General features: G+C 33.7%; 1 protein-coding gene across 1 annotated transcript; it reads left to right on the top strand.

The window, feature by feature from the left end:
• The first annotated feature begins 869 nt into the window (after positions 1-869).
• Positions 870-26,069, top strand: LOC150095274 (putative 3',5'-cyclic phosphodiesterase pde-5). The gene is made up of 21 exons (XM_090410635.1): positions 870-1,080; positions 1,187-1,224; positions 1,302-1,463; positions 1,867-1,904; positions 2,522-2,624; positions 3,027-3,085; positions 3,968-4,019; positions 8,185-8,327; positions 8,845-8,937; positions 10,165-10,233; positions 10,593-10,707; positions 10,817-10,956; positions 11,637-11,723; positions 12,602-12,752; positions 13,071-13,226; positions 13,310-13,360; positions 18,616-18,737; positions 21,595-21,706; positions 21,796-21,876; positions 24,056-24,144; positions 25,926-26,069. The coding sequence occupies exons 1-21, from the start codon at positions 870-872 to the stop codon at positions 25,993-25,995; spliced, it is 2,142 nt and encodes a 713-aa protein (XP_090266761.1). The 3' UTR covers positions 25,996-26,069.

Here is a 26,069-nt window from a genome sequence, read left to right as displayed (position 1 = left end):
CACGGGTTAATAACGTTTCAGTGTGTGTGTGTGTGTGCTCTTGAAAGTTGGGAAATGAATTTGTTAATTTTCTTAAAAACACGAAAAAGATCTTCGTAAAAATAAAAAAAAAAGAAAAAAGAAAGAAAATAACATTTGTCACTAAAACATGTTTCAATATTATCCTATTTTTTATTTTTATTTTTTTTAACTCATTACAAACTGCGAGAAACTGCAAAGCGCCTCTGCCTGGGTGGCAGTGGTGGTTGTGGTGTGTGTGTGGTGGTGGTGGGGGGGGGGGGGGGATAGTTCTCCCGTCGTTGGTAAGATCGCGCTAAAGAGTCAAGCAAGACTAAAGTGCTTGACTGAAGTCCAAATAGGACACGTATACACCTGGGAAACACTTACAGAGAATTCCAAACTTTTAAATTTTTTGTTTTCAATAAGCCTTCGTATTTGGCTGTTTCCTTCTAAAATGCTCTAAAAGGCTTTTTTCTTCATCTCAACGCTATTTTTCTTCTCAGCATTAAGGTTGTCCATTGGCGTCAGTTCCCAAACACGCTTCGGAGAAAGAAAAAAAAAATCGATGTTAAGTGCTACATTATCAACAGTTATCCTGTCAAGTAATTCTTCGAAATGGTATTCGCGATGTAGATCGAAGATAACGTACGATGTGACCTCTTTACCGTATCGTTTATGGAATGGCTAATATACGACATGAAGTTTCTGAGCGTTCGCTCGTGGTCAGCAGTTATCGAAGACAATTCATTAATCATTAAGAAAGAGAGAGAGAGAGAGAGAGAGAGAGAGAGAGAGAGAGAGAGAGAGAGCAACAGTCATTTTTCAAAGTTATCATGCTTCATTCAGACTAAGCCATTAAAGTTTCAAACATGGTCAGAAGCGATCGAATTGTGAATGTTAATTTGTACACGTGCATTAAAAAAGGAATTTTAACTGCAGGTGTGAGGTCCAAACAAGTGGCGGACTTCCTGCAAAATCATCATGAGTTCCTGGAAGAGTACGTCATGAATAATGTAGAGCTGGATTTGCTGGAAAGATGGATGATTCGCAAAACTCAGAGGATTCAAATATCAGACAATGGTAAAATTTATTATCTTAAATGTTTTTATAAAAATTTTAGTTTTATTTACCATTACATGTTTTACCGTGTGAATACTGAGCACTTTTTTTTTCTTCTTTCTTTTAGAATCTAGTGAACAGAATTCCAATGTTCAAAGGTGGAAGGTAAGTTGAAGTCCTGAAACCTTTTGATTTAAAACCGATGAGCATTATTTGATATTCATAAAACTCTAAATTTTCAGTTCTCTCTTCATGCTGACAAGCGCCAAATGTTACAAGATCTTACCAATACGTTGTACCTGAGACCCAGCAAGGCGCATGTGCTCTCGGAACTGTCACGAACGATAGCATCAGCTGTTAACGCCGATTCTTGGAATCTTTATTTGTATGACAAAGACACAGAGGTAATTATAGAAAAGTTTTAGACTTTTTGTTTTTCCAAATTAAAAGAAAATGCGCATAAAATACTCATCCTGATTGGAAAAACTTTTGTAGTATTTATTTTTATTTTTCATATCATTTTCTTCCTTATTATCCTTATAACAATATTTATTTATTTTTATCTAACAACTTAGTCGCATTCAACTTTCAAATTCAGAAACTTCATATCATGCAAACAAACTTATTACGACATGATTATTATGTTTCATATTCTAATTTACTCTAAGATATTCCTAAGCAATCAGGGGAATAATCAATTAATTATTCAAGCTTTTGAATATTGTTCAATGTTTTGATTAAAGAACACTTTATGAATATAAAACCATAATCTAAACAAAGATGTCAGCACATTCTGTTATTTTCTAGGAAATATACACATTTGGACAAGAAGACAACAGACCCGAGTAAGTGCTAAAATCTGAAATTAATACACACACACATCATTGTTTTAAAAAACATAATGCATGCTGACCATTTATTATAAAATTACATAATAATTAAAATAAAAATGCTTTTAAAATGAATTATCAGTAGTTATTTTATTTTAACGTTTCTTTATAACCAATTTGTCATTTTCATAAAATATTTAAATGGCTTAATGCCTTTTAATTTCGCACAAGAAGTAGGCGACACCGTCTTTTATTTTTTAAATCGGCAAACAGCTGGTTCGCATCTATAATCATTGCCAAGACTATTTAATTCCTACTAAATAAAAAGCAGTGCGCTCCAAATATCAACTAGTGATTTTATCTTAAGCTTACGATAAAATTATGATTATAATTTACAATCAATTTATTATTAATTATATATAAAATTTATTAATAAATGTGTTATTTCCCTCCTTCACTTTTTAGTTTTGCGTATTAAAATTAAGACATTCGTTTTCATTAAAAAATAACGCAGAAAGATATTTATAGAAATATAAATATTAAATATTTTGCAAGTAAGTTATTAAAATTAATAATTATCTAAAAAAAAGATTCTCTCTCTCTTTCTCTCTCTCTCTCTCTTGCCTTGGCAGTTCAGAAACAAGTATCGAGTCTTTTCCGGTAGAAGATGGAAGTTCCGTAGCCACTTACGTTGCAAAAACAAAGGAAATCGTGAGAATTACTGCAAAAGATTCGGTAGGTCTTATATGATAAATATAAGCTTTGAATCTCTTAAAAGAAAATTGTTATCTTTGCTTTGAAATTGTTTGTAGAGGTATAAGTGATGTCACACACGTACAAGTAATATTGCTTACAAAGAATAAATAAATAAATAAGTATAAAATAAATATCTCCAAAGCGTTTTGGTGTTATGGTCAAAAATGATTTACGATTTATTTTAGGATTCTCGATTTCCTGACGGATTTCCATCCACCCAAAATCTTGTGGGGTCACTTCTTTGCCAGCCAATTTTTCTTCCCCACGGAGAATTGTCAGGCAAGTTATTGGAAGTTCGTATTGCCATTTAGTAATGTAACTTTTAAGCTTCTTTGCAGATATTTTCATTATTATCATAATTATTAATTGATTAATCTGCAGGCGTCCTGGAACTTTATAGAAAAGACGATGACAAGGAGTTCTACGAAGCAGATGAAGAGGTAGATTTTTTTTTATTTGCGTTGCGCTATTCACAAGCTCATTTTAAAATTTAATGAGAGTTAAATGAATAAATTTGCTACAAAGACAAACCTTTTTTTAAAAATTCATTTTCACGCTTTTCTCTTTCAGATTGTCAATAGTTACTTGGTATGGGGAGGAATTGCATTACACTATGCAGAGGTTGGTTTTTATTTGAAATAAATAAATAAAAATAGTATGCATTTTCAATAATTATTTAACAGAAAATTAAATAATTATTGTATCAAATTTAGTCACACTAAATTTATTTTCAATAAATAAAGATTTTAAATATTTAATTTCACCTTCAAAAATTAACTTACACAGGTCCGTTACTTTAGAAAGCAATGAGTAATTCTCAAATTATTAATTCTAATTAAATAAAACTCTCGTAAATGAGATTAAATTAAAGGGTTACAAACAAACTGAATTGATTCAATTATAGTGAAAGAGAATTTAATGTTAGACGTTTATAATGACTGTTAATAGATAGCCACTTTGTTTCTCATAGCTATATACCAGCATGCTAAGACAACGCAAGCTCCATGGATTCTTACTAAATGTGGTGAAGTAAGCTCGAAATCTTGATGTAAAATATTACCTACATATTATACGCACTTAATTTATTTTACAAACGGAGCGCTAATATCTGGGCATAACACAATACGTTGACAAAAATAGGAAAAAATTATATCTGCCTTACGAAAGCGCAGCATATGCCCACATATCAGAACTTTGTTGGATATTGACATGCTTTTAATTATGCATAGATTATAAAGTTTAAGAAAAATTTTATACAGAAGTAGAAATGAGGGTTAGATAATTGTTAACTTATACTTAAGCATTTTTTTTTTCTTTTCCAGGTCTATATTTCAGGACATGGTTAGCATGGATTCAGTCATCGTAAAGATAATGGTAAATAAAAGTTTTGGATGATTTACATAACTATAGTAGAGTGGAGTGCGCCGTAAAAATTCTACGGGAACGAACGCAGAGTCTTGTCTGTAGTAGTAGTTCTCAAAACTTTTTCAGACTAAAGTATTATTTTATTATTATTATTATTATTATTATTATTATTATATAAGGTGCCTCCATGGAGTCAAAAGACTCATCGCGGGAGACCCAACATTGACATACTAACCGTTATTTACACAATAACCTATCATACTTCCCCTTAAACTCATTCACAGATGAAGCATTCACAACCACCTCTGGCAACACATTCCACCCATTTACAACCCTCCAAGCAAAAAATCTAGTCCTAACACCCTTGTTAACCACACTCTTACACAATCTCCAAGATGACCCCTCGTTCTCTCCCTTCCTGCACTGGTCTTAAAAAGGTCATCAGTATCACTCCTATAAAACCGTTTTAATAATTTATATGTCTCTATCATATCTACGTCTATCAACTAGTTTTTGAAGCTCACAGACCTTCAATCTATCCTCGTATGAGACATCCCACAGGCCTGCAACAATTTTCGTAACCCGTCTCTGAATCCTCTCCACCATTTCCACATCACCAAGAAATTCAGGTTTACCAGATCTGTACATAATAGTCCAAATGAGGTCTTATTAATGTTTATAAAGTGGGACAATGACTTCCTTATCCCTGCTCGTCAGTGTGTTCCTCAATAACCATGTAATCTGATGTGAAGTTTTGGCAACCTTTGGAGGTTGATGAGGCGAGTCCCAGGCCTCATCAACCTCCTGCAGTTCAGTTCCATCGATACAGTAAACAGCATGTGATCTCATCCTTCCGAAGTGCATCACTTTACACTTGGCCACATTAAACTGGCAGTCATTTATTTAGCCCAAACCATCAGCATATTTAAGTCATCCTGCAAGATATCCACATCATCTGATTAACTATCGCTCTTTCTAGTTTTGCATAATCAGCAACAAGTGGATATCTCCTTTCAAACTATTCCCAATATCATTGATGTACAATTAAATAATAGAGGACCAAGCACTGAGCCCTGAGGCACACCACTAGTCACCTGCGTTCTACTGGACCACTGAAAAAGGATTTCCTTTATCCAACTTCATTTTTACTTCATTATAGAAAGTGAGCAAATTTCTAAGGCAAGATTTACCCTTCACAAAACCATGTTGCCCCTTATAAAGTATCATATTGCTGTCCACCCAGTCCTAAATTCTAATTTTTATCAATTTCTCCAGAACCTTAACCACCACTTGCGATATACTGATTGGTCTATAATTTGCTACTTCAGTCCTGGAGTCCCCTCCCCCTTATGTAGTGGAATAATTTCCCCCTCTTTCCACTCAACTGAGACTTTGCCAGAACTGAGGCTTAAATTAAACAGCCAAGTTAGAGGAGATGCTAATTCTCTTGCGCATTCCCTTAAAACATGGGTCGATATGCCACCTAATCCAATGGCAGTGTTAGCATTAAGGTTCTGTAACATACTAAGCACCGCAAATTCTTCAATCACTAGACGCTCACCAGTCAATTACTCATCCAAGTTTAACATCCAATCATAGGTAGTACGTTTTCTTTTCTGACAGAAAAATGAATATTCAAATTCGATATATATTTTTATAGTTTCATATCAACCCAAACAGCTCGCGGTACTTGATGACGTAATAACCGTTGTATTACTGGTGATTTATTGGTGGCGTATTAGTTTAGCATTTGCAGCAAAATAACCAATGTTACATAAACTTTTTGCTGGCGAAAATTTTTATACAAATATAATTGTATAAATAGGCGGTGCGCTGTAATTTAGACGAATATATTTTTTACTCCCTAAATTTGACGGCACACCTGCTCTTTTTGCCGCACACAGTTTGAGAAACATTGGCCTGTAGTACGTTATTTGAATAGAATGAAAGATCTGACAGAAATGCATGCATCCACGTTTTATACTTAACTGAGTTTTGTAACACACAGAGTTCTCGTTATAATAGATGGTGTGTTGGGGGGGGGGAAATGAATACTGATAGTGAATCCACTTATAGCGGGTAACAAATGTAATGAAGGTTTAACGGTGCAGTGGTGTATGAAATGGCATACCAGTGGAAAACATATGATAAATATGCTGTATAATCCTGTTTAGTATAAATCACTATAAGAAAGGCGATGGAATAGAATGTAAATATGTTTACAACACCAAGATGAATATATCATATATATCGAAAATAACTATTTAAATTGTTTTAGGATTAGTTGTAGGATTGATTAGGATTAGTTGTAAAATGAAGGAGAAGTAGAAAACGCAAAGGATTATTCCATTTAATCACATTATGTTCCACCATAATGTTAATGTCTGTAGAATAGAACATCCTAGTTGAGAGTTACTGAACTCTTTTCCCATGAGGGCTAAGCATATGGGAATTTTTCGGCTATAAAGATCATTTATCCATGTTACTAGCCCGCTTTCAAAAAGCTTTACCTGTCTTCGTGTAAATTTGTGTTAGAATGCCTCAACATATCATAATCATTAGCATTCTTATGAACAGTATAAACTGGCTTCTCAGGGCACACCGAGCGCAGAACAACATCTCTCATTCGCTAACCACTCTTTGCTTACGCTTAATCGTTTTGTTGTCTTTGTGTGACACCAGTCTTGCTTCTTGGAGACCTAAAATGACTTGATAAAGTTCCATGTTTGGTTTCCAGATTATGTAAAAATAAATAAAAAATATAGAAATATATAAAATTAATAAAAAAACAGAAAAATTCATTATCTTGCCCACTGTATTAATGTACTACACTTTTACAGGGCAGGGATCACATAAAAAAAATCATATCTATTTTAACATCCAATCATGGGTAGTACGTTTTCTTTTCTGAACAGGTGTTACCTTACTAATTCTTTTAAGGTTTATAGACATAGTTGCAATATAATATATCCAAACACAAAACAAAGCACTGTAAATCCAAACGAAACCGCGATGAGGTTGGTTACCAATTTAAACAGAAACAAAGAGATTATGTGATTCAAGTGAGCAGTATTTGGAGAAGAGGCGAGAATATATTGGATATAAGCAGGGATATATTGGATATAATCTCAATTCTGCTTTATCACTGATGCTCAGAGTTTGAATAAGTTTTGTATTCCTTTCAGCAAATTTTTGTTGTTCTTGTTGTCAATGATGCGTTTGATAAGTACGTCACTTCAGTAGAAAACTTGTGAAGGGTAAAGAAGCATTTTCCGCAGAAGTCTGAAGGGTTCTTATCAGCACTGTATGGGAGAAGAAGCATTGCACATTCTTTTCATTAGGATTAAATACTTCAAGAGAAACGTGTGGCTTCGCATTGTCATACAAAATGCGCGTTATCGTCAAAATGGACGAAGAATCTATACATTAGATTCTTCATCCATTTTGAAGTTTTATTTCTCGAAACAGTTAGGTTTTAGTTACGTTCTGTTTTGAAAATAGGTTCTGTTGCGGGGTTTTAAAAATTATTTGCAACAATCCAGCGTCAGAGTTGATCCATTATAGATATTTAAATGAAATAATTACATTTTTTATTAGATTTCACATATGTAAAGTCTGCTCATGCATTCTGTATTACAATGTATACCTCAAAATTTGCTTTAAAAGGAAAAGTTAAAAGTATCAAATTTGTTTAAATGGGAATTTTTAGAATCAATGAAACGAATGCTGAATTTTTTCACCAAAACTTCATATTGATTTCTGGACTGTCTCGTGGTCATCTTGGATTAATATTATAACAAATAATTGTCCCACTAAAAATAGTTCGATTAAAACTAATATTAAGGTCGCTGATTTCGCTGATAATCCCTAGTAATACCAAATTTAATCCTTACTATCAGAGGGAAGCATTTAAATACGAATACAAGGTGATCGTAACGAACATTTGTTGTAAAACGCATCCAAGATCGATCTAAATGAGAATGGACTTCCTTTGGTTACGCTGTGGCGAAAATGTGTGTTTTATATATACTAGTATAACAAAAAGCATCCCATACAAGCGTGCGTATCAGTGTCGTACTGATATCCAATCACACAAGCTGATACTTGAACATGATGTTAAAGGAATTGGAATTATTCCATGAAGAAACGTTACTGATAATTTTTATTCTTTCAGACTTTTGCTCAGAAACTCGTGAATGCTGATCGGGCATCTTTATTTCTGGTGGATGGGCGTTCGAAGGAATTGTATGCAAGAATATTTGATGTCAGTGGAATTACAGGGACGAACGAACAGCAGGACACCCCAATGGAAATCAGGTATGATCATTTCTGTGTCCTCCATCTCTCTTCAGTCAATAGCATGCACACTCCTGCTTTAAGCGAGCGGTGAGATAAAGGATGATTACATGCGATAGGTAATAATTAACTTGTGTGCTCTGCTCTGTATTATTTTTGTTCCATCTCTTCTCCGAAAGCGAGGGGTTCTTCCCCTAAACTATTAGAACATTTTTAGAAACATATAAAATCGATAAAAATAGGAAAACGTCCTTATCCAATCCATAGTACTAATGCACCATAGGCTTCCAACTTTTCGTGGGTCGGAATCACATAAAAAATATCTTTTTAGGTTCTTGTCAGCAAAATAGGCGACCTTAATATTAGTTTTAATCGAGCTATTTTAATGGGAAAATTATTCGTTATAATATTAATCTAAGATGCCTACCCGAGACAGTCTGAGTGCTCGTCTGACATGCCAGCAGATTTAACAAATTGAGGTTTCAGTTGGTACATTTTTAGATTTCAAAGTCTAGATTTATGTTTTCCTTATTTTCAGGTTTCCTATTGGCACTGGGATAGCAGGATATGTCGCCTTAACTGGAGAGTCTTTGAATATTCCTGACGTATACAACGATGACAGATTTAACAGGTAGATATTTTCAGTTAAGATTATAAAAATATACTTTAACTGTTATGCGGGATGACGCTTAGGAAACGACCGGTACAAAAATTATCGGCTACCAGCACACTACATAAGCCTATCTTCATGGGAGCGCAATCTTATCGTCAGTTGCTGACCATAGATTTAGTCATTCATGATCAGTGATTATAAAAACATCGAACAAAGTACAGCCACGTGATGGAAATTTTGATCGAGATATAAAGTTCTTATAACCTTTTAGTTTTCAAACTTTCAGTTTATATTAGTAAGGATAAAATTCGTTCCCAGCCGTCGGAAACCAAACCCTAGTTTTCACAGGCTCAGTGCCTGAGATAGAAGAGATAGCTGAATATGTTTCTAGAAAAAAAATTGTGTCCCGCCATATTTTTTGCCTTACAGTAATTATTAATGATTTCCAGACATTATTAGGGATAATAATGTCTGGAATTAACGTATTAATAACATATTAATGTTATTAATACGTTAATTCTACTAATATTAATAACATATTAATGTTATTAATATTAGTAGTATTTTTCAGTCTTCCATGGAGTCACATGACTCGTCACAAGGGACAAAACTTTCTACAGACCACGATGTGCATCATATCTTGTTTCGAATATAGTTAATATTGTTGCATTCGCCATTCACTCCAATTAATGTGTTCCACCCATTCATTTACTCCCCTCCAAAAAAACCATACTTCTCACTGCATTATTCGCATGATCCTTCCACAGCTTCCAGGAATGATCTCCTCTTTCCTCCACCACTTATTATTCTGTGCAATTAAGGATAATAGGTGCTAATTTTTATTAGAGATATTAATGAATTATTTATAATTTCTCAGTGTATCCAACATTACCAAACATGAATTGAGCTTCAACAAAAAATAAAAACCAACAAAGAAATATATATCAGTAATCAAATATTTTTATAAAACAAAAATTCCATAAACACAGATTTGCATTTTTGCATTTCCTTCAAATTTTATCCATTTATCCAAATATCTTTCTTTTTTGACATAGAAAGAAATTCAAAAGAAAGGAGTTAACTGAGTATTTAATATTAAATTAATTAATATTAGGCATACAATACAAACTAACCTTACGCTTTTTAGCATCATTTCATTAATTAGTGATCAGTAATTATATAAGCAGAACTATTATGTTTTATTTAAAAGATGTGTTTAGTCTTACCGACTGTTGATTTATGCAGATCCGTCGATCAACAAACTGGCTATACTACTCGAACTCTTCTTTGCATGCCGATCTTCATTCGGGGAAAGTAAGTAAACATATCAGAGGAGCAATTTCAAATGATCTAACAAAAAAAAAAAAAAAACATTCCTTGGATAACTATTCGATGACGAAACTTTATATTAGCATATTAAAATTGGTACATTAAAAGTAAAAGTACGTGTTGATTAAAATAGTTTATCTTTTTAACAGATTATATTTAAAGGCTCAAATTTATTTAAATGTAATTATTTAGCAGAACAAAATTATTAGCAGATAGTTTAATTAAAATGATTTCATGTAAAAAGTGGTCTGTAGTTAAGTGCGGAAAAATTTTCAGTATTTATATTACATACTATAGGTCTAAGAACTATCGTTCTATTATTTCACCCTCCCCCCAACCAACAGCGTCATTGGAGTGGTTCAGATGGTTAATAAACTTAACGGATGTTTTACAAAGACGGATGAAGAATCTTTTGCAGTGTTTGCTATTTACTGCGGACTTGCCCTTCATCATGCCAAGGTAAAGGAAATATTATTAACCCTCAAATAGTTTATGCAATCTCCTTTCTGTCAAATAGTTGTTATAACCTTCCTTCCAACGAGATGACCATTTGTTCTTTTGTTGACAGCTTTACGACAAAATCCGAAGGTCAGAGCAAAAATACAAAGTGGCGCTTGAAGTTCTGGCTTACCACAACACTTGCACAGAAGAGGAAGTTAAGAACATGGAGGAAACAGAACCGTCCGTCAACACCGAAACATTGATGGAGTAAGTATCACATTATGATTGATTAACTCTATTGAATATATTAGAAGGTAAGCAGCTACATTTGCAGCAGAAAAATAGGAAAGTTTGTGTTCTAAAACCGCTTAATGAAAATATAAGAATCCATGAATTATCTCTCTGTCGAGTTTTAGACAAGCAACCAACTAAGCGATCACCGTTAGAAGAATAAAACAGTTTCTTTCTTAAGACCGAATCTAAAAAATAAATAAATAAATAAATAACCTTTGAACTACTTTTTTTTCTTTATTTGATTCAAAACATTCTTATTGACGTTAAATGAAGAATTCAAATCCAAATGAAAATGCTGAGTAGCTCCGATCTTGAGCAACAATTTCTATTTCCACTATCAATATGATTTTAAACAAGTAACTTACCTCTTCTTTCCAATCAGTGCGTGAAAAATTGGACAAATTTGATATTCTAGACATTCCTTGATTATAGTCTGAGCAACATTTCTTCTTTAGTTTAACATTAAGAAATACATCAATGTGTATTTCTCAAATCAGAAGTTTATATATATATAGTTTGTTTCAAGCAAGTAAATTCAAATGTAAGAATAGTTAAGTTTGGTTAAAATTCAGCACTTCATTTCTTTAAAGAGCATGTAAAGATATTCTATTTTATTGCAATTTTTATCTATTTTTAAAACATTTCAATTTCAGTTTCTGTTATGCCACTTATGATCTATGTATGAATGAAAAATCTGTAGCAGCCATGTTTATGTTTCAAGATCTATTTGGCACGAAACGGTAAGCTGAGAGAGATTAATATATCTGTAATAGTCCATAATTTGTTTGCATAAATAGATTTGTAGGTAATATACATAAATTGAAACTTTGCTTGATACATGCATTTCTTCTTCTTCTAATGAAAACAATAATCTACTATTAATCTATAATACAAAAATTCTTTCCTAATGTTAATATAATATCTTATCCATTGCAAAATAAAGTAGTTAATGTAGCATTTGACTTCTAAATGACAGCAATGCGATTAACGAATCCGAATGCATAAAAAGGCCCGATGTTAATGCTGTTTCTTGTAATCCAAACTTTCTTAGACATTTGTGGAGATTATTTCTTTGGAATTGTTTATAGGAGTTGAAGAAGATCTACCTCTTATAAGGTCCTTTGGAATAGAAAAGGTGGTATCACCACGGTTTCTTCCTCCATTTATGGTAATCAGGAATGCTACGTAACCAACAGAATTCGCCAGCTTATATAACCACAAGAAGGAGCATATCTTAAAACGCCTTAACTCCCGTGTTTCATCAAATTGTAATAATTTGTTCTTTTAGGATATATAATAGGACATGCAGAGGTTTTGATTATCACATGGGGATTATCTCATCTCTTCAGCACACCCTCGTGTTAATGCTAAACTAAAATTATCCTCAGATCCTATCCCGTAAAGGCTTGTAAAAGCACGCGAATTATTATTGTTATACTTCATTTGTTCCAGTTTAGTGAACTATTGGGCATATACTGAATAGGAACAGTGATGGAGATTTCTATTTCACCGCAAAAATAAATAAATAAATAAATAATAAAAGCTGCCGGAATAACATCTAGAAATTCACCCTTAAAACACTGTATATTACTACTCAGTTGATCTCTATAACTTTTAGGTTTGACCAGGAATGTCTCAAGAGATTCGTCATCACTGTCCGAAAGAATTATCGACGGGTGCCTTATCACAACTGGACCCATGGATTCAGTGTAGCTAATGCTGTTTACGCCATTATCAAAAATGCCAAAGGACTTTTTAGACCACTGGAGGTAAAAAAATGTTTGGAAATTTAATTTAATTCAATAAAAATATCCATTAAAATATTCATCCACAGCCAACTGGGAAACATTTAAGCACTTGAATGTTAAAATTTTTATACTTAAATACCGTTCAACATTTTAGAATAACAAAAATTGATTTTGGATTCTTTATAATTAGTTGGTTCTTTGATTATTATGATATCAACACAGAATTATAAATATAAAATTGGAATTTTTTACATTTATTTTGCGAAAATAATTGAATACACAGCGTTTTTATATTTAAGTGTGTTATTTGCTTCTTATTGAGTTTCAAGATTATTTCAGGAACTATCGTTATTCGTTGCTTGCCTTTGTCATGATTTGGATCATCGAGGAAAAACGAACAAGTTTTTGGTGAATTCTGCTGCGCCACTAGCGGCTATTTATAGCACCTCGACATTGGAGCACCATCACTTCAATATGACTGTATCTATCTTACAGGTAAATATAATTAAAAATTTTTCATAACAATTTAATTATTTGAATTTAACAAAACTGAAATTAATAATTGACTAATTTTACAGCAAGACGGTCATAATATATTCAAGAATTTATCATCAGAAGAATACAAGCAGGTAAGTGAGCATTTTTCATTTTATTATAACTAAAAACTACTTAAAGATGGTTGATATTAGCAATATAAAGATAAATATGATTTGGACTATAAGAAATTAGTTTATTTTAGAGACCATTACAGATAACAAACAAACAAACAAAAAAAAAAAGGATTGGGTGGGTTGAAATTAGTCATAGCTCTAAGGCTATGAGGCAGCGTAAAACGGCTAGTTGTCTGTTAGTTGTTTTGGGCCCTTTTTTACCTATTTCGTGATGAAAAACTCGAGTTTATGGATAGGGACCATTAACTCATTTCATTAAAAAAGTCCAAGACAGAATTCGAATGCAAGTCTTTCCAAATAAAGAGCACCATCGATATAAACAGAACTGTGTAGGCTCGTAGTAAAACCAACTAACGTTCTCAGGCCAGTTTATTATTTTTGTTAATTCCATGTGTTGTTTCAGGGTTTGGCCATTCTGCAATAGTAAAAATCTAGCATTTCAGTATAAGGCAGATTAACTCAGCGTCAGTGGAAAGATCCAAATGTGTATATATATATATATATATATATATATATATATACACACACACATTTATATATCTCAGTCAGTATATAAAAAGCATGAACATATCCCAATTCCGAGTCAACACTACAAGTCATCATATATATATATATATATTTGAAAAAAATAGATTTAATGACTCCAAGACCGAGATAACATATAAAGATTTTAATGATAAATACTAATAGTTTCGGCATATAGCAGCCTTCTTCAGGTATTCACAAAGGAAAGGAATACTAATAAACATTGAAGTATCTAAAAAAACTGGAAATTACAGGTAAAAATTGCCACACATAATTGATATATAAAAAACGTGTTGTATTTCTTCAAGTTGTTCTAACAGGCGTGCCATTGTTTATTGCAAGTGTGCGTGCAGGTTCACGTGAACGCCAATATTGAATAACTGCAGCATGGCTATCTGGGATGTTATAACTCAAATTGTTTAAATGGACAGGGTTCAGCAGGATTTCCTTTGATTCTACAATTTTTCTTTCAAACTCATCATCACAGCGAAAATATTTTCTGATCTATCCCAGCAAACGGAGTGGCTCTGTTGATCATCATTAGGATTATTTGAAAAAAGAACATGACTGGATAACGCAGTTGCATGAGATCTTTTGTAAGAGATGTCTCTCTTATGCTCTTCTATGCGTTGTTCAATAGATTTGTTAGTTTGTTCAAAATAAGGGATATTGCAATCGCACCATAATTTATATACTTAAGGTTGTGATGAGTAGGTTTTGGATGGCTGATTAGAGAACGGATTTTTGGAAGTGTGGTGAAGAAGGTCCTGATATTATAATTTTTAAGGACTTTAGACATCTCTTACAAAATATCTCATGCAACTGCGTTATCCAGTCATGTTCTTTTTTCAAATAATCCTAATGATGACCAACAAAGCCACTCCGTTTGCTGGAATAGATCAGAAAATATCTTTCGCTGCGAAGATGAGTTTGAAAGGAAAATCGTAGAATCAAGGGAAATCCTACTGAACCCGGTCCACTTAAACAACAATTTAAGTTATAACATCCCAGATAGCCATGCTGCAGTTATTCAATATTGGCGTTCACGTGAACCTGCACGCACAATTGCAACAAACAATGGCACGCCAGTTGGAACAACTTGAAAAAATACAACGTTTTTATGTATCGATTATGTGAGGCAATTTGTACCTGTAATTTCCAGTTTGTTTAAATAATTCAATGTTTATTAGTATTCCTTTCCTTTATAAATACCTGAAGAAGGCTGCTATATGCCGAAACTAGTAGTATTTATCATTAAAATCTTTATATGTTATCTCGGTCTTGGAGTCATTAAATCTATTTTTTTCAAATGTATAACAACCGAGTAAAAGCTGATCGCCATATATATATATATATATATATATACTGTATATATATATATGATGAATTATTGACTCGGTTGAAATACATATTGTGAGTTGAATGACTTAAACCGAGAGTTAGGTAAAAGGGGGTTTAATAGTAAAACACGACTAGTTTCTGCTTATAACAGCCTTCATCAGGTGACATTATAAAAGAAAAAACACTAAACACTGAAGGTTAAAAAAGTATGAACAACATAGAGAGTCTCTATACATAATTAGTATGAAAACGTTGTAGTTGTATTTAAAGCTGTTCTTTCGTTTGCTGCATTGTTAGGAGAGTGCGTGCTTGCAGCATCACGTGAACGTAAGTACATGATTACAGTGGAATGACTATCTGGGAGGTTGTAGCTCAAGTTATTATTTAGATGTTCAGGGTTGAGGATGATTTCGCTAGATTCTACGATTTTTCTCTCCAATTCATCATGGCAATGAAAAATGTTAGTAAAAGATCTGCCCCAGCGGACTGTATGACTTGGGGTTTCATCATTAGGATTAGCCGAGAAAAGGATATGGCTTGATAAGACACAGGCTCGCGGTCTCTTGTAAGCAATGTCCCCCATGTGTTTCTCCATGCGTAATTCAATACATCTGTCTGGCCAAAATAAGGAATATTACAATCACACCATATTTTGTATACACACCAGGAAATTTAAGATGATGATGATGACATGGTTTTAGGTGACTTATTAAGGAGCGGATTTTTGGAAGTGGAGTGAACAAAGTTCTGATATTGTATTTTTTTAGAACCTTGGCTAATTTTTGTGAAACTGAACTTATGTAAGGAATAGATATATTGGCTTTAAATGTATTTATTTCTGCTGTGTGATGACTAGGAGGATTAAGAGGGAATTTTTCAATAATTCTTTTAGAATATCCATTAAGTACGAAAGTAGTTTTGAGATAGTTGATTTCTTTTTGAAGTTCATTTGGGTCATCAAGAAGAGAGCGGGCTCTATGTCCCAAGGTAGAAATTCTTCCAAGTTTTTGGGGAGGGAAGTGATGGGACTGACTATGAAGATATCTGTTGGTATGTGTAGGCTTTCTATACATCGAAATTTTAAGTTTATCAGAAGACCGGGTCAGTTTTACATCTAGGAAAGGCAGGGAACTATCAGTTTCAAGCTCTGCTGTGAACTTTATACTTGGATGTCGACTTTGCTGTGAACTTTATACATTTGGAACAATCTCTAAAACAAATTCATTTCTTATAATTCTTGGTTGTACAAAACAAATATATGTGTATATATGCAGGTGCTCCTATAGAAATTTCCTCCAATTTGCTCTAATTACTGAATGATCTCATTTGCTTAGCGCAGAAAATTATAGGCTATTTATGTGCATTCTTTTCTCGTTTTCATTAGCCGACATTACATTTCACTGCGTATTCTAGCTACAACGAGCAATCTATTTTTAGCCTTGCTGTTCTAGCAACACTTATTCCATAAGGCTTCATAAATTAATCAATGATAACACAAGGGAAAGAGATACTAATATACACTACATGCAATTTTATTTAAAAGCCATGATTTCAACCTAAAATTACAGGTCATCATCAGTGAATCAGGCAGTTGAATACAATAAAACACGAACAGTAGATTATTTAAAACAGTAATAGAGGCGTGGTGTTATACATAGAACAACACAGAGGAATAACTGAGGAAACATAGTATCATCAAAAAATCAACGATGTGTGATTAGAATAAGACTTCCCATATCTTCAATAGTGAGAGGTAGTCGTTCCGATTCAGGTTCGGACGATGTAGTAATGCTTTGGCGCTTTCTTTAAATAAACATTCGAATTGGCGGCAATGATGAAGTAAGGATATTGTGGCGGTATCTATTCCATGTTCTCCAAGGGCAGATTTCTTATATTTACTAATAATGATAAGATTAGTGTTCTTACATTCTTTTATCCACCGAACTTCCAGTTTCTCAAAAGTAAGAAAGGTGACCGTCACACGGAACTTGGTAAAGGCCAGGAAAAGCGAGACAAAATGCAAAAACACCAATTTGCATGAAATAGATACCGACAACAATCCTCTATGGTCTGAAACGCGCTTACTCCATCTTTGCCATAATTTCGAAAACTTATCCTGATGATAACCTGTAATTTTCAGATTGAAATATATGGCTTTTTGATAAAGTATATTATTCACTCTTTTCCTTGTGTTATCAAGTTAATTTATGAGATTTTAGTCTTTACCAATTGTTGTAAATCTACAGCACATTCATTGCATTGGGAGGGTGGGCCAAGGGTCAGATAATCACTAATCCAGCTCTAGAGTTCGACATATTTGAAGTTTCCACACTTAATCAAGACTTGGCCATTAAATTTTAACGCCATTGACACGTAATGTTTTTTCTATGATTTAAAACTGCTCTCACTCTTCTTGCTATTAACAACTTATAGTTCTGTCTCATAGTGCTCGTCTTGTGCACTTACTTCTGCAGCTCTTCTGAATTTGTCCAAATCACCACATCATTTGCAATATATGTTTCGCCTTTACGGTCGTTAACAGTATATAGGACACTGTTCATATCAAAAGTAAAAAGTTAAGACGATGTTGCCAAATTTATGTCAAGTACAGTCCTTACACTTGACAAATTGCTGTATTTCTCCCTACCTCTAGGAGATTTGTTCAGAGATCAGCACCGTAATGATTCTTCTTAATTCTAACACTTGAGATAGAAAGCAGATAATTCTCAGAATCATGCATTTTCCTTTCCTGTATGTTACTTGCTCCACAACTGGCAGTAGAACACGTTTATATGATATTTACTCGCGTATCGAAGGTTGTTAATTTATGTTTTTTAACACGAACATCTCTTCTATGATTTAAAACTATGCTTTCACTCTTCTTGCTACTAATATTCAGCTTATAAGTCGTATAATGATGGTGTTTTTTCTCGTCAGTTTTCCGTCAACATTTATATAATTTAATTTTTTGAAGTTATTATGTACATGACTTAATTTACTTGAGTAGGAAATTGCATCATACTTCGTTGCTTGACCAATAGTTAATATTTCTTTTTTTCTTTTCCTTTTGCTTTTTCCGATGAAGAGAGATAAAAATTGCATCAATTCACTTAATAACTCAAAAGAACAACGAGTAACCTGTAAATGAAGACAGGTGCCACGAGACGTTCATTTTTCTCCCTTACAAATTGAAGACTACAAAATATATGTATATTCTTAAAAGTTCTTTACCAACACATGATTAATGCTTAATGAATTTTAATTGATTAACACAACGTTTAATTGACGTAAAATGTTTGCCTTAGTTTCGTGTATATTTTCAAGTAAAGCAGATTGTTTTTCTTTAGGTTCTAGGCAACATAAAACATTGTATTCTGGCAACCGATCTGGCTTTGTTTTTCCCTAATAAGGCGAAGATGAAGTCTATTTTAGATGAAGACAGCTTTGACTGGAAAAACAATGATCACAGGTAAGTAAACGTTTACAATGAAAAGTTTCGCTGAAGGAAAAAGCTAACTAACTTAAATGTTTTCATAGCTGGTATAACTCCTTTGTGTTATATTGAAGCTCTAGTAAAGTGTGAAATGTGGTAGAATTTTCTAAACTAACCACTGAGTGCTATTATTGCTGTTAGCATAAAGGTCAGCCTCTACGAGGGGAGGGCTGAAAAGTTATGATCAACACCTAGAACAAAAATTATATTAAATCAACTGATATAACCCCAAGAAAGAGCATATCTTAAAACTCTTTAACCCCATTGTTTCATTAAATTGTAATAATTTGTTCTTTTTCTTTTAGGGTATATAAGAAGACATGTCAGAGGTTTTGAAGAAATTCAAAGACATAGAGGTGCGAGCCGTCATCAAGTTTTTCGTGCTGCAAGAAAAGTTCGCAACTGAGATTCACCAAACGTTGTGTGAGACTTTAGGGGACTATGCCCCAGAATATCAAACATTTGCCAGATGGGTGGGCAAGTGGAAACTGGGTATCCTGAGACAACAGATGTCCACAGATCAGGAAGACCTTCCACAGCGATCACTCCTGAAAACATGGATGCAGTGCATGCCATGATCTTTGATAATGGACGAATACCAGCCAAAAACATCGCAAAGACTCTGGACATATCCAGGCGATGGATTGGGGTCATTATCCACCAACATATGGATATGTAGAAGCTCTCAGCGAAGTGGGTCGCTAAATGTATGAATGCCGATTGACAGCGAGAACGTGTGCTGTCATCTCAAGGGATGGATTTTGGGTCATTTTGAGAAATCAGGTGCAAATGTTTTGGTTCGTATTGGGACTGTTGATGAAACATGGCTTCATCACTGAGACAGAAAACATACAACGGTCAATGGAATGGAGATACAAAGGTTCTCAACGGCGAAAGAAGTTCCAAGCCCAAACGTCAGCATGAAAGGTTCTTGCTATTGTCTTTTGGGATATGGATGGTGTAATCCTTGCCTAGTACCTCACAAAAGGTGAAACTGTTACATCAGAAGTTTATCCAAAAGCTATGACGGAATTGAACTACGAAGGGAAAAGGCCGCCAGAAACTGAAAAGAGGCGTGTTGCTTTTGCAGGGCAATGCACCTGCTCATACTGCTCATGAAATCCAACAGATAATATACAACTTGGGCTTTCAATGTTTGCCTCACCCACCCTATTCGCCAGCCATGGTTCTGTTCCCGAATTTAAAGAAACATTTGAAAGGAACAAAATTTACCACAGATGATGAAGTCATATCTGTTGCTAAGGGTTGTGCAACAAAGGAAAGACTTCTTTCCTCATAGGATTGCAAATGATACAGCAGTGTTGTAACAAGTGTATAATACTTCAAGGGGGAAATGTAGAATAACATGTAAGTTGCATGGCTCTACCTCAATTCCTTCATGGTGATTATCACAAGTTTTTAGCACACCCTCGTATGTGTAAGTAGGGTGCAATTTTTTGGGTCATTGTCAATTTTCAAAGCTGTAACTCGAAATCGCGACCATATACTTAACTTAAATACTCTTTTACACTTAAATACTTAAATACCATCAAAGCTGAGTCTTGTCTTACTTCTCGAAAAAAGAAATCTTTTATTAAGTGTCTTTAGATACTATCGCAATCCTAGTTGAAAGTTTAACCTCCAATCGTTCTTGACAAAATTACAAGTGTCCAAAAAACCAAGTTCGTTTGCTTTTTTAAACCTATATAAATCACATATAAATCACCCCAGCCATTTGAATACTGTTATTACTTCTGGAGCGGTGTTCCTTAAAAGCTGGCTATAATTCTTGAATACTCTCTTCTGCGCGTATTACGATGCGTAATATGCTCTCTTATGCTTAAATTGGACAGTGATATCACTTTCTCTCTCTCGTTCACACACACATGAACATATACCTTCTTCCATATCGCTTAGTTTCTGTAGAATGCATTTCTGCATATATTTCCACAACAATTAGAATTAGCATCGGTAATTCCCTTAAATCTTCTTGTATATCAGCTAGTTATCACCTTTTCATAAGAAACTCTCCAGTCTGTTAGTTTCTAACATTGAAAAGTTCACCTTTTTTTTCATCTTTCCATTGATCGTTTCTGGTGTACTATAGGTCGAACAGCTTCTTGTGTCTGGGATGCAATGCAAAAAATACTTTTTTTTTGAGGAATCTTTGAAATAAAAAGGGACGAAATGACGTATATATACATATGTAAATGGGAGAGAAGCGGCAACCTTTTAAAAGCCTTCTATTCTCCTTCTGTATTCCACCTTTTCACCTGCAAGAAATAGGAGGAGAGTAGTCGAAGGTTTCGCTCTGTTAGCGCAATCAAAGCCTTATCTAATCATTAACCACAGCTGCGTGAAGGCGTGCGTATCCCCATTCATGCTTTCTACAATTACATTATCGATAACGTGATCATTTATCTTTAGTTTAAATAATAAATAACCTCAAGATTCACATGCTTCACCAAAACTGCTCAATAGCAATTCAAACACTACAATTTTATTATCTACAATATGGCGTACATTCTTGATTTTACACCTTAACGACCCATTCATTTTACTTAATAGTTGTACAGCATCCACCATAATAAGCAGCGCACCGAAAAATGTATAAAATATTACTTATTCTGAAAAAAAATATTAATTTGCTTAAATATGTGACATTCTAATTTGATACTTTTAAAATTACTCCGTCTTTTTTTTTTTTTTTAATAGAATGCTGACTAGGTTTAGGGAAGTCTATTATCATAAAACTGAACAAGATTAATCCAGTTTATAAAATATCACATATTTGTCTAATTCAACTTTTTTTTTCTATTCCATTTTCGTTTAGATTGTTGTTGGAAGCCATTACCATGACGGCATGCGATCTGTGTGCCAGCACGAAACCATGGGAATACCAGATTGCGACCGTTTCAGTGATTTTTGAAGAGTTTTATGACGAGGTATGCGAAATGTTGGTTTCTTTATATAAATATACAGAAGACTTCAAAGGAAGGACGCTCACTACTTAAAATATGTCTTTGTGATTTAGGGAGACGCAGAGAAAGCCCAAGGACGGGAACCCATTCCAATGATGGATCGTATGCGAACAGACGAACAGCCTGCATCTCAGGTTAAAATAATTAATATATATATATTTTAATTCGTGTCTGTTTGTTTTTTTTTTCTTTTTTAATTCTTGCCTGTTAAAGTTTCTATTTGTTTTGAATAACTGCACTCTGTAATTTCTAGGGAATGCAGGGAAAATAAATTTGTTTCGTAGGGTAGAGATTTCATGGATGAATGAATAGGAATAGTTTGGAAAGTTTACATAGCGGATTGGATGATGAGCACTTGTACTGAACTTTTAGATGTTTGGAGAAGAGAAAAAGGTGGAATAATAGAAACAAGTTTAAATGTGCAGTACTTGTGGAAATAAAAGAAGCCCAGAGAAAATCACTGAAGATTGGAGGGAGGAAGTAAAACGATTATTAGTCAGATTGCTTTGGCTGGTATTTTACAAATCCTGAATATATTCAAGTACCTGTCAATGAGTTTTTCATTGATTTGAAAGGGACTGGGTGAGAGAAATGTATATAATTGGATATTATAGATCTCTCTCTGTGTGTGTGTGTGTGGTAGGAATGAGCTAACTTTCAGACTGCATAGTATATGAATGGTTGTGAACGCTGGAGTATGTATGCTTTGAAAAAATAAAAAAATTTAAACAGCACCCTCAAAATTGAAATACTATTTTGTCATGATTCACTAAGTAAATGAGCTCACACCAAAAGTTTTTTTTTTTTTTACTTTTGCTCTTTTCATGTTATGATTTTGTGTTTTACTATAGATAGCGGAAAGCAGAGGATTTTGAGCCAAATTGTGATATTTTTATCTCGTTTGTCAAATCTCTTGGCTCATCCTGGAAAAGAAAGCTAATTTTTGAATGAAGAGAAAATGCCTAAATAGAAATAATTTTACTTATGCTGTAAGAATTATTTCGGTATCATGTTCAGAGCAAGTGTTGAGATAAATAAAATTGAAAAAATCGTTTGAATGGATAGCGAAGAATAGAAAATATAAAGCCAATTCTTTTATCATTATTATGGTGCTAAGAGACACTAGGTCGAGGATCGCGGAGAATGTATATCAAGCACGGGATATTTATATCAAGTTGTGATACAAAGTGGCAGTGAGAGTGATGATACGAAAAATGGGATGTTCTCAAATTAGGTAAGCTTAGTGAACGTACTGATAAACTTCGCGTGTATTACTTAGGTAAGGACGTTGCCAACAGAAAATCGCCCCGTTAAATCTGCGGAAGAGAAAAAGCGAACTAGTTAGTATTCCGCACGGCAGATTCACTGAAAAAAAACAGGATTGCACTGCTGAAGAATATAATCCGTAGGAAGTCTGAAACAAAGTTAAAAAATATAAATGGTCTGTCTCTGGTTAGGGAAGAACGAGTAGCAAATACGAGGGGGATATGGAAAGTTCTGATAAACTCCTAGAACAAAAATGATATTAAAGCAACTGATATAACCACAAGAAAGAACACATCTTAAAACTCTTTAACCCCCATGTTTCATCAGATTGTAATAAATTTGTTCTTTTTCTTTTAGGATACATAAGAAAACATAAAATTAATTAATTTTTGTTCTAGGTGATTATCAGAACTTTCCAGACCCCCCCCCCCTCTCGTATTTATGAGTATGCATTTCAACTAACATAAATACATTAATACCACTCTGATTATATTTTTTATGGTATTTAAAATATTATAAGAACAGTTAAATACTCTCAGTATTTAAAACTTAATAGCACTGGAAAACTAATAAAATACAATGATTTATATTGAAAATATTTAATAATAAAAATAGGTTGATGAGATTCAGTTATGGCTGCATAAGTAGCAAGTGAGACATGAAAGGGAGAGGAAGAGAGATTATCATAAGTTGTTAAATAAATTTAAAATTTTTAGAATAAATGGACGACAGGATTGGCACATAAATATAAAATAAAAGTTGCAACATCAAGAAATTTTAAAATTAATTATTCAATAAATAATTACTGCCAATAAATAACTTCAGTAACCTGAATAAATAATTTGGCCCTAAAAAGGACATTTCAAGTTAAATAAATAATTCTTGTTTTTTTTCAAATATTTCTAATAGTAAGTAGAAAATAACACAAATATTTAATAAGCTACCACGTTAGTTCCGTTATCTCTCAATATGACCATACTAATGTGGAAACAGAGAAAAAAAAAGGTAAGACACAGAAAAATAGATGGGAATTCCTTTATTTTCTAGGTTGGCTTCCTCAGAGGAATTTGTGTTCCTTGTTATCAACTGCTGGCACAACTAATACCAGAGACACAACCTATGCTGGATGGCTGCATGTAAGCAGTTTTAAATGCATGATTTCATATTTGTTTAATTCATTTTATAGAATTTAATGGGCTAAATTGAAATTCGCTTTTGAATTTGTATGTACACGTGCGTGCGTGCGTCTGTGCGTGTGTGTGTGTGTGTGTGTATAATTACTTGTGTATATTGAATTTTGAAAGCTAACGTAAACATGTAGTCAAACTCATATAATAATATTCATTTAGTTAACTGGAATATTATGTGACAACAACAACAGAAGCCATGTAACAATGAACCATCGTTGCAAGTTTTTTTTTTTTTGTTGTGTTTTCAACCATAACTCAACCACAAAAGGTTTGTAAAGCAATTCCTCATCTGATACTGTTGATGAGATACTGGTAGAATAATTTCGTTCGTTAGCCATAGAGACTGAATATTTATTTATGTATTTGTACTTATGGTAAAAGGAATACAAAGCAGCTGAAGGTCAATGTTCAGTCCAGAAAGCCAATCCAGGGCCTCATTCGTCATCTCGTGAATGTCCCTTAAGGCCACCATCATGAAATTGGTGCCTTGGAGAGTCATTCACAATATGAGTGATTATGTGGGCCACGGGAAAACAGTCACAATAAGGGTGGTATGACAGTCTCCATTTATGTAAAAGGTAGCCACATCTGCCCTGGTTAGTTCTAACGCTGTCGATAGATGACCAAATCTTCCTAGGAAGAACAAAACCAAGGCTATTGAGCACAGGGATCTTCAATCAGGAAGCCATTTGTTGGAAGATTGTTGGACCAGTGTTCTCTCCACATGTCAGGTGTTGATAGTAAGGCAGCTGAAGAGAGTTCATCCATGGACCAGAAAGGGTTTCTTGATTTTAGGCGAAGACTAGGTGGATTTATTAGAGTCTGGTGCAGAGGCAGGAGTGGATTGCTGATTACTTTATTAAATTCTCATTATAGACTCGGTCAGATATTTCTTTGTTTCTGGGATTATTGAATGCAGTCTTACCAAAGCAGTAGCGTAGCTACCGAAACAACGCAAACAGAAGAATCTTGAGAGCTCAGGTGGGAATCTTGTAAATAGCACATTGAAAGCGAAACCTATTAAAGCTGTTTTGGGCTTTTCAGATCGAAATATCGGATATTGAATTCTCAGTAACTGTTAAAATATTTCATAAGAAGATTGTTTAGTGCAAATATAAAGCAGAATATCAATCCAGCATTCCTTATATCCTTATAAGGACTGGCTTAAAGGGGCGAAGCAAGAATGCTTTTCATATTCCCCGTTATCTGTAAAGGACAGTGTAGGGAGAAGGTGTTATTGAGCTATTAAAGCTCTGATCATGGCAGGAGAGTAACAGCAATATAGCCGAGCCTCAGTTAGAACTTCACTGGCTACAGCATCGCCATCCATTACCCTCCAAGGGTATAGGATTGAATGAATCCACAATCCAGCATTGCAGAATTGATTATTATTATGTGTGCTGTATACGATATTCTAAATGGTGAATTAAAAGGAAGCTGAGTTATTATTATTATTATTATTTTTTTAATTTTAATACCAAGGACAAACTTTTGAAGTCAGCCAACTCAATTCTTATTCTTCCTTTTGGGAATATAAGGTATTAAGGATTAAAAAAAAAGGACTAGAAATTTGTTTGTGAAATGTTTTTTCCTCAAAATTTATTAAATTAGTTCAGTATGTAATACTTTTTTTTTTTGTAATCACCAATAAAATATTTTTCATTGAACCATTTAGCTAGTACTTTAAAGTTTCGGAATAAAATTTTAGCTTTTTTTATATATTTCAGGGCGAATCTTGAGAGATGGGAAAAACTGAAGGATAAACAGCAGGAAGAGAATGAGGAATCATCGTTATAGGTTTGAGAAATTAGCGCTCTTTTGAGGAAAAAAATCATGAAAATAGTCACCGATACCAAAAATATCCCCATCAT

This window comes from Typopeltis vanoorti, chromosome 20 (genome assembly GCF_054136105.1).
Source record: "Typopeltis vanoorti isolate ZY-2024b chromosome 20, IOZ_Tvanoo_1.0, whole genome shotgun sequence".
In the NCBI taxonomy this organism is placed as follows: Eukaryota; Metazoa; Arthropoda; class Arachnida; order Uropygi; family Thelyphonidae; genus Typopeltis; species Typopeltis vanoorti.
Note: the sequence above shows the minus strand (reverse complement) of the source record. Positions and strands in the feature narration are given on the sequence as shown.